The 9039-nt window shown below is 42.2% G+C and overlaps 1 protein-coding gene across 3 annotated transcripts in view; it reads left to right on the plus strand.

Moving 5' to 3' along the window:
* The window catches only part of LOC116399039 (mitogen-activated protein kinase kinase kinase 7-like), a 19292-nt gene extending 14986 nt beyond the window's left edge, over positions 1-4306 (plus strand). For 2 of the 3 annotated variants that reach the window (XM_031875868.1, XM_031875870.1), the window contains exons 12-15: positions 595-656; positions 1632-1747; positions 1901-1945; positions 2985-4306. In XM_031875868.1, the coding sequence (XP_031731728.1) occupies positions 595-656; positions 1632-1747; positions 1901-1945; positions 2985-3156 (395 nt within the window). In that variant the 3' untranslated portion in view covers positions 3157-4306. The remainder of the gene's footprint in view (positions 1-594; positions 657-1631; positions 1748-1900; positions 1946-2984) is intronic. The other variant, XM_031875869.1, reaches the window with a different exon arrangement.
* The last annotated feature ends 4733 nt before the right edge of the window (positions 4307-9039 follow it).

Below are 9039 nucleotides of genomic sequence, written 5' to 3' on the forward strand. Positions count from 1 at the left end.
CAAATCAGAAAGTAATGTGAATACTACAAATCAGAAAGTAATGTGAACACTACAAATATACAAACTATAAATCAGAAAGTAATGTGAACACTACAAATATACAAACTACAAATCAGAAAGTAATGTGAATACTACAAACATTAAAATGTGGTGTTACCTTTAATAAAATGGAAGTGTGTCTGTTCCACGAGACGTGTGGCTGTCGGTCAAATACACTCCTAAACACACTCTCCATGTGGATTGGTGTAATCTCGCCTTTTTTTCTCACCTGCACACAGCTAACCAATCACAGCGTGGAGCGGGTGTGAATGTTGGCCGTCGTGTTTTTCAAGGGGAGCGCCCTCTGTAACCCTAGCGTGATGATAATACATAAGTCAGACCTGCAGGGTTTACCTGGATCTCTACCATTCATTGTTTCTCGTTGAATCCTGCTTCAACGGCTTGAGTTCATCAGGAGTTAAAGCTTTGAGTTATGTTTCACTGCCCACTAGGGGGCCTTACAGTGCAACCTACCAGTGTTTGTACTTGTGTGCTTTTTGATACAGGAGCTCTTTTACAGTGACAGTGTGTGTGTGGGTGTGTGTGTGTCCTTAGCTACCAATGGTTTAGACAGCTCCATTCCCATGGCCTACCTGAAACTGGATCACCAGTTACAGGTAAGTTGAAAATATGTTTTTGTGTTCATCAGATATAAACCTCTCCTCTTCAACATAGTACTGCCATTGCTACTACAACTCTTAATAATATTTCATAGTTGTTTGACTGTTGCCTGTTTTGTTTTTGTGTTCATCAGATAAAAACCTCTCCTCTTCAACATAGTACTGCCATTGCTACTACAACTCTTAATAATAATATTTCATAGTTGTTTGACTGTTGCCTGTTTTGTTTTATGTAAATTGCTTTCTATAACTCTGCTCATAGACCACTTTACATGGTCACAGCTGTAGTGTGTCCTCAATACACACTGTCCCTTCATTATACGTTTCTCCAGCTTTTTGGCATACATCTGAACTGTAAGTGAAAACAATACAAAAATGTAAATAAATCAAAAAGAGCAGAATTCCAGTATGTACATTAACACTTAAAGCGCCCGTGTGCAGCATTTAGGGGGCTCTAGTGACAGAAATTGAATATAATGTTAATAAGTATGTTGTCATTAGTATATAATCCCCTGAAAATCAGAATAATTTCGTTTTTGTTGCCTTGGAATGAGCCGTTTATATCTACATACACAGCGGGTCCTCTTCATGGCCGCCGTGTTTCTACATGAGCCCAGAAGGGACAAACCAAACACTGGCTCTAGACAGGCTCAGTCACATTTTCATGTTTTTGAGTCGGCCACTGGCTGGATGATGCATATCATGATACAGGGTTACAATTCAATATACTGCCATTGTGATACTATAAACAAGGCGATATATTGCAATTTTTATAAAATACTATACTTAAGTGAGTCCATATTTTCTTATCTCCTAATATCGAGCTCCACCGTTGACACTGAGCCAGAGAGAGATGAGGTTTGACGGATGATGTATTGTTTCTTTCATACATTAGAAGTTCCTCACGTGTTGGTCGTGATGAAACCTGCTCTGTAGCAGTGTACTAATCACCGACTGTCCCTGTGCTCCCAGCCTCTGGCCCCGTGTCCCAACTCCAAAGAGTCCATGGCCGTGTTTGAACAGCACATCAGGATGGCTCAGGACTACCTTAAAATCCAGTCAGAGATCGCTGACCTCGCTCGCAGGAAGTAAGTTGCCGTTGTCTTTGCTTGAACTACTTTAGACATGTTCTTTTTAATAGTAGATATTTTACTAATTAATATAAAATCAGCATCTGTGTGAGCAGCATGCTGTACATGTTTGGTATGGTAACATGTATGTGATTTTCCCCAATCCGTTAGAAAGTGGAGAGTGTGTCGTGTGTTTGAACAGATCCTTCTCAAACAGTGAGTGAAACATAGCGACTGCACAGCAACTATCCTCACCTTAATATAATCAGTGAGTCACCTGTCGGGTCATGTGACGTTCATGCTCTGTGTCGATGAGTCGGTGTGACCAGGAAACAAAGGTAGCATGTTTCCATTAGGCCAGATAAACAGAACTAAACAGGTGTGTAAGAGATCGGTGAGTTCACAACACTGAAAACACAAATGTTCCCTAAACCAAAACTAATAGGAACCTGGGTGATTTAAATATGACCCAGTTTAGATGAAATGATCAGGAACTGAACATTCTGAAATACATGAGACCTTTTCAAGGGCGTCTGCTGCCACTGGCTCCCTTGTAATTGTAAGTCTGAATTTAAAGGAACGGTTCAACATTTCTGAGAGTGAGATGAGAAGATTTAGATTAATCCAAGTACAGACCTGGAGTCAGAACGTAGTTAGCCTAGCTTAGCATAAAGACTGGAAGCTGGGGGAAAGTGGCAGGTAGCTCCCCAAGAAACCTGTTTGTTCATGCACGGATGGATTCATTCGTGCCAGGCAAGCGTTTTCCTCCTGCTTCCAGTCTTTATGCTAAGCTAACCTAAGCTAACCACGCCCCGATTATATTTTTTCCACTGTTAGCGGTTGACTGTCATCGATGAATAATATTTTTTTTCTGTTATAGCAGCTGGTAAACAACTTTTTTTTCACCATCGTCGCGGATCAATTCAAAAAAATAATTTCAAGCGTCCCGAGGTGAACGTAAAACTTCTAAATGTTATCTTTTGACTTTGTGAGCCATAGTGGTTATTTTCATAAAAACACAAAATTCAAATGATTAGGAAATAAATGATTGTATTTCTATTTCAATATTGGCCTTGATTTAAAAAAAACATCTCCTTCAAACAACGGTTTCATCTAGCAGAGAGAGAAATCCTTTTGAGAGCCATTTTAAAAGTGAAAGTGATTTTGAAAAGTTCCAGGTGTTCTAGTCAGATTGCTGCCGTGACTTTTACGTGAAAAGTAGCCGCAGACAGTAACAGAGGCTCCTTGTCTTTAGAGAGGAGCTCATGTCTGAGCTGGAGCAGGACCAGAGGGAGCAGCAGACCTCATCCAGACTCATCCAGGAGCACAGCAAGCTGCTGGAGGACAACAGCAGCCTCTCCTCCAACTGCCAGGGCCTGAGGAGCAAGCTGAGCCTGATCAAGAACCAGAACCAGCAACACAGCTAGGACCCGCTCCACCTTGTCTTCACCACCGGCTCTTTCTCCGACGCATGAGAGGAATCACTCCATGAACCGACCTTCAAAGTAGGGAAAGCCCTTTATGTTGAGGAAATCGACATATGTGTCTTACGTCAGAACCATGTGTCAGGAGATCACGGATGGGCCCGTTGGTCGAGAACCTGTCCCAAACTGAATTCAAACGACAAACATTTCCCATCAGTGCCAAAAATTCACTCCCACTGGAGAACACCAATGCAGAGGGTGTCGACACTACAGGAAAATAAGTGAAAGTTCTTCTTTTTTAGTTATTACGGTTTTTAATGATTTCAATTTGACTTTCAAATAAACTAGCACGTCCTTTCTGGGCCTCCGTACATTAGATGGTGGGTTGGCCATAACAGTCAGTATTCACATTGGTATTGATGGGTGGACCAAGGACATTCACATGGACTTGTACTCTGAAATGGACCTAAAGGTGACTTGCCTTTTTTTTTTTTTTTTTTTTTTTTTTTTCTTCCAAGCCAGTGAGTTTTATTTGACTATATTTTCTCTTTTTTTTGAGTTGTTTAAAAGTAACTACGATTGTAATTTGTAAATTCTTACCTTTTACATATTCAGTATATCACCTATTGTATTATGATTTATGAAAAGAGGAGAGGTACCGACAGTGTGGGCCGTATCATTTTAATCATTTCAAATATTTTACTGTGAATACAAGACGTAACCAAAGGAGTTGTGCTTCAGAGCCGCGCTGCCTCGGAGCAAAAGAAAAGCTTTGTGTTTGAAATGGAAATAACTGTGGAATAATGAACCTGGCAGACATCTCTATATCGCTTTCATTTCTCTTTCCTTTCGTTACTTTTTTTACACACACTTATATTTCACAGAATGATATTGACATTGTTCTGCACTGCACTTATTTGGGTCAAAGGAATGTGTTGTAGTCTCACTTTGGTCGGGTGGTTTCTATGACAGCGGGGTTACTCTGGGATGGCTTGTTGTTTGAATGCATCTCTTCAGACGCTGCCTAAGGATTGTTCTTGTACAGTTAATCTTTTTCATCTCAGTTTATTTCATAAAACATGTCTCCTGTGATTTTTAAAATGTACAGACTGCAATGATATGCTTTTAGAGAGTAAAAACAAAGTTTGTAGTATTTTGTCCGTTGTCTTCATTGAGAACACCGCTTCAGTTGCAAGTTGACTAGCAGACGGATCATAAAACGGAGGATTGTTGGTGTTGATTTGGTGAAATATGCTGTTCGCTGCTCAGCTTTCAGTGCAGTGTGAAGGCTTGTGGAGCTGAGCTGACACCCTACGCTCCTTTTAAAGAGGACATATTTTTCAAATTTTCAGGTTGATGCTTTTATTTTGAGTTTCTGCTAGAACATGTTTGCATGCTTCAATGTTCAAAAACACATTCTTTTTCACTGGCCATGGTTGCAGCGCCTATATCCACCCTCTATCTGAAACGTGTCTCTTTGAGACACGTTTCAGATAGAGGGTGGATACAAAGCCCAGTTTCAGATTGTTAATGCTGCTTTTAATTTTATCCTTCTTTTTTGCGAATCGTGACTCGTTAACCAAACAATTGTTCCCCGAATTGACTGTGTTTGAATGATTTGACCAAAGAAATTAAGTTAATCTCATCAAATGTCGAAGTGAGAAAACCTCTCATTTTACTGCAGCAGGCTCTGACAGTCTGCCCCTCCCAGTACTGGTTCTGGTTCTCCCGTGCCTCCCTTCCCTCGAGTGGGTCCAGCCATACGGCCTGGGTCTCCAGCAGCGTGGTGTCGGAGTTGTCTCCCAGAGAGGAGAATAACTATAGATATCTAGCTGATGGTCTCACTATGCCGGTCATGTAGATGCATCAGCATTAAGTGAGACTGTTTCACAACCAGTTAAAAGTTCCTCATACAGAGTGGACATATCAATAATGTTGATTCATTTAGATAATTACTACTTATTTTGTGCCTAAAGAACAATGTATACGCATTGATACAAATCTTGACTATGATAATGAAGACATTAAGCATTTCCCTCCCATAAAGCTTTAACATTGTGTTCACGGCCCTCTCGGCTCCTGGCCTGTACACGGAGTGGTGAGCAGTAGTGGGCCGGTCCCGTCCAGCAGCGAGCATGTCTGTGGTGACGGGGCAGCGGAGCCCACAGTGTGCTGCAGAGGAACAGCTTTGTCTGCAGGACGACTGACAAACCTCCGTGTCCACTAAGCTTGCTGTCATCCCTCACATTCCCGCAGCCTCCGTGCACAGCCAGTTAAAGGGCTGGTTCGTCTGAATGTTACAGTGAAAGAGCTGCTACAGCTACTGTTCTATACACAGAAATGATCAACGATGCTTCGCAGCCCCGTTTTTGTTGCATTAGTGCCAGGATGGACGTGTCGGTCCCTCACCACCTTGGTCCAGTTCAACTACTAGCAAAATAACCACGGCATTCCCGTTATGGGGTCAAATTTCCCTCTGACAAACAATACAGCCAATAACAGAATATCGTGTGGAGGATGGATTCTGCTGTAGATATTCAATGTGCCAAAAGAATCATTGGAGTATTTGTTGGTGACCTCCTGACCTTTTATCTAGTGCCAGAATGTCCATCAGAAATATAAAATATATACTGTATATAGTACATTGCCACTGACCTGAGGGGCATCCTTTCCACTGGATATTATTTTTGTGTTTTGGGGGGTTAGAGATGAAAATGCAATGTCCTCTATTAATGAAACAAAATGTATATTCCAGTGGAGTTAGTGCATTAATAATCAATGTGATCACGTTTAGTCAACGAAACCACTTTGTTGGAAAGAAAAAAATCATGGTTTGGCTTAAAATAAGTTTGATGTTACGGAACTTATGCTACGGACGTAACGTCATGTGACTCAGTGACGTATGGCGTCGCTTGACGGAACGTTGTCAGTAAATATAGCTCAACTTTTGGTTTCACGTGGGACATGAACGCCGGTCCCCTGAGTAAAAGTCCTATGTTTGTTTCCTGTAGTGCTGCCTTGAGGACAAACTTTACATTTATAGCCCCACTGCTGGTAGGGCAAGGTGTGTGTGTGTGCGTGCGTGCGTGCGTGCGTGCGTGCGTGCGTGCGCCAAGCAATTGGGCTGAGTTATTTTGGGGACTTGTTTGATATGGCCTCATTTGCGAGACAAATTCTTGAAGCATGAACATAAATAATAATAAATAAACATGCCCACTGAATACCCTTCCATCCTTTACCTCCTAATCTCTTGCAGGTATCTATTGGAGCTCACGTCGGGTGAGACGTGGAGAGAACCTGGACAGGTCTCCAGTCTATCACACACACAGCCAACGTAGCGTCTCCAGTTAGCCCAACAAGTCTTAGGACTATGAGAGGAAACCACAGCGACCTATGTTTAAAGAACTTACTTGCAATCTCCATCCAGATGGAAGGACTCCAGATGGCCGATCTGGATTCAAACCTGTGCCTCAAACTGTTTAACTGAATGGTGGCGCTTTGTATTGAGAATTAGTTGCCAAGTCAGTTTTCACATACAAGGAATTTGTTTTTTGGTGTTTTGGTGCAAAAAAAAAAAACAAAGGTGAGAAAGCAATTAGGCCTTCTGTAAAAGTCAATTAAACCACCGATACGTTGAATGTCAATGTTTCTGGACCAAAAATACATTTGATGAATATGATTCATATCAGCCTCGTATCACGCTTACAGAAATGTAACAATGCCACGTGGTTAGCGTTGTGAAATAATTGGTTAGGTTTAGGCAACAAAACTGCTCGTAGCAACACAACATAACAGCGTAACATAACAATGTACCTAACTTAGTAACCACTCGTCCACAACCATTTGCACCCCCCCTCGGTGGACTTTCTTTCCTGTCATACTCACTATTGTAACACGTAACTTTCGCCTTACTTTGCTCGCTGCCAAAACAACATTCAACGTATCCGTGGTTTGCAGAAACATACCACATTTGTTTGCTGGCGACTGGACTGGAAGAACACATCGCAGAGACAAACAGCTGCAACACTGAACCACCGATCTGCTGTCCCCACTGGTTTATAGCTCCCAAGACCTAATGTTAGCAGAACGAAACAATACGGGCAAGAAATAGTGCACATTACTATACAGCACAAGCTGTGGTATTATACATTTGAATTGATACAGGGGAAAAAAAGCATGATAAAAAAAAAAACATCTGGAAAAATGCAGCAATTAGACAGTTATGGATGGCTATAGCTATCTATTCCAAGTACACCAAATATATTCACGAACAACGTAGTATTTTCTTTTCTAATTTCATGCTCAGTTTAACTTGCACCTCCAAACAGACCGTTTAAGAAGATACAATTGGTTGAGGGATAAGTCGAGAGTATTGCTTTGATTCGTGGGTGAAATTGAGAAACGAGTGGGGCGAAACAATTTGTCTCAGAAGCCCTCCTCATCATCGTCAGCCGCAGTACAGCAGGTTACTGATGTTAACTGCCATCTCCGCTCTGGAGGTGTGTGTCTGGTTTAAGTGAGGGACTGGATTCATCCGAACGCAAGGCTTCAGTTTCCATAGCGATGCGGAGGTTTTTATAGATCCCAGTACTCCCTTCAACAACAGTTTGACATGTTCTGCGGTAATTTGGTTTCTCACACACACACACACACACTCACAGAGCAAAAGCTCCTGGATGATAGGTTGGACTAAATTTTAACTCACCACCCTCTGTTTTGATGGTACAACACAGACATCAGCAGCTTCATCTGCCTTTTAAAAAGAGGAAGATAAAACATCAGGGGTGTGCTGGTATAAAAATGACCATTGGATAAACCTGCTCAGATAAAAGTATGAAAGTATTTGGTCAATAAACTACCGAAATTACAAGGTACTTAGTGTTTTCATGTTGATTTGGCAGGCAGGGACCTATAGCACCTCCAAGAGGGCATCAGCTGGAAGAGGTGGTGGGCCGGGTAAGAGGGGTCGACATTATTTTGTGGCTCTTTTGATTGTGTGTTTGGGATACAGTGATTCAACTGATGGGAGGGGGGAGAAAATAATCTTAATTATTTATTGACTACGCGCTGCAGTTTCTGTGCATGCGACTGTCCGTGCTGCCGTACCAAACTGTCATGGATAAGGAGAGTACGCTCTCAGTGATGGCTGTATAAAGGGAAGGAGGCCGGTCTTTGCTGGGCTTTTTTTGGTGAAGTCAGAGTCAGGTCTCAAGTCTGGTCAAGAGTCAGAGTCAGGTCTCAAGTCTTGTGTCAAGAGTCAGAATCAGGTCTCAAGTCTGGTCAAGAGTCAGTCAGGTCTCAAGTCTTTGGTCAAGAGTCAGAGTCAGGTCTCAAGTCTTTGGTCAAGAGTCAGTCAGGTCTCAAGTCTTGTGTCAAGAGTCAGTCAGGTCTCAAGTCTTGTGTCAAGAGTCAGAGTCAGGTCTCAAGTCTGGTCGAGAGTCAGTCAGGTCTCAAGTCTTTGGTCATGAGTCAGAATTAGGTCTCAAGTCTTTGGTCAAGAGTCAGAATTAGGTCTCAAGTCTTTGGTCAAGAGTCAGAGTCAGGTCTCAAGTCTTGTGTCAAGAGTCAGTCAGGTCTCAAGTCTTGTGTCAAGAGTCAGTCAGGTCTCAAGTCTTGTGTCAAGAGTCAGAGTCAGGTCTCAAGTCTTCTGTCAATAATCAGAGTTAGGTCTCAAGTCTTGTGTCAAGAGTCCGAGTCAGGTTTCAAGTCTTTGGTCAAGAGTCAGAGTCAGGTCTCAAGTATTGTGTCAAGAGTCAGAGTCAAGTCTCAAGTCTTTGGTCAAGAGTCAGAGTCAGGTCTCAAGTCTTTGGTCAAGAGTCAGTCAGGTCTCAAGTATTGTGTCAAGAGTCAGAGTCAGGTCTCAAGTCTTTGGTCAACAGTCAGAGT

This window comes from Anarrhichthys ocellatus, unplaced genomic scaffold (assembly GCF_004355925.1).
Source record: "Anarrhichthys ocellatus isolate YVR2014 unplaced genomic scaffold, GSC_Weel_1.0 scaffold98, whole genome shotgun sequence".
Taxonomy (NCBI): Eukaryota; Metazoa; Chordata; class Actinopteri; order Perciformes; family Anarhichadidae; genus Anarrhichthys; species Anarrhichthys ocellatus.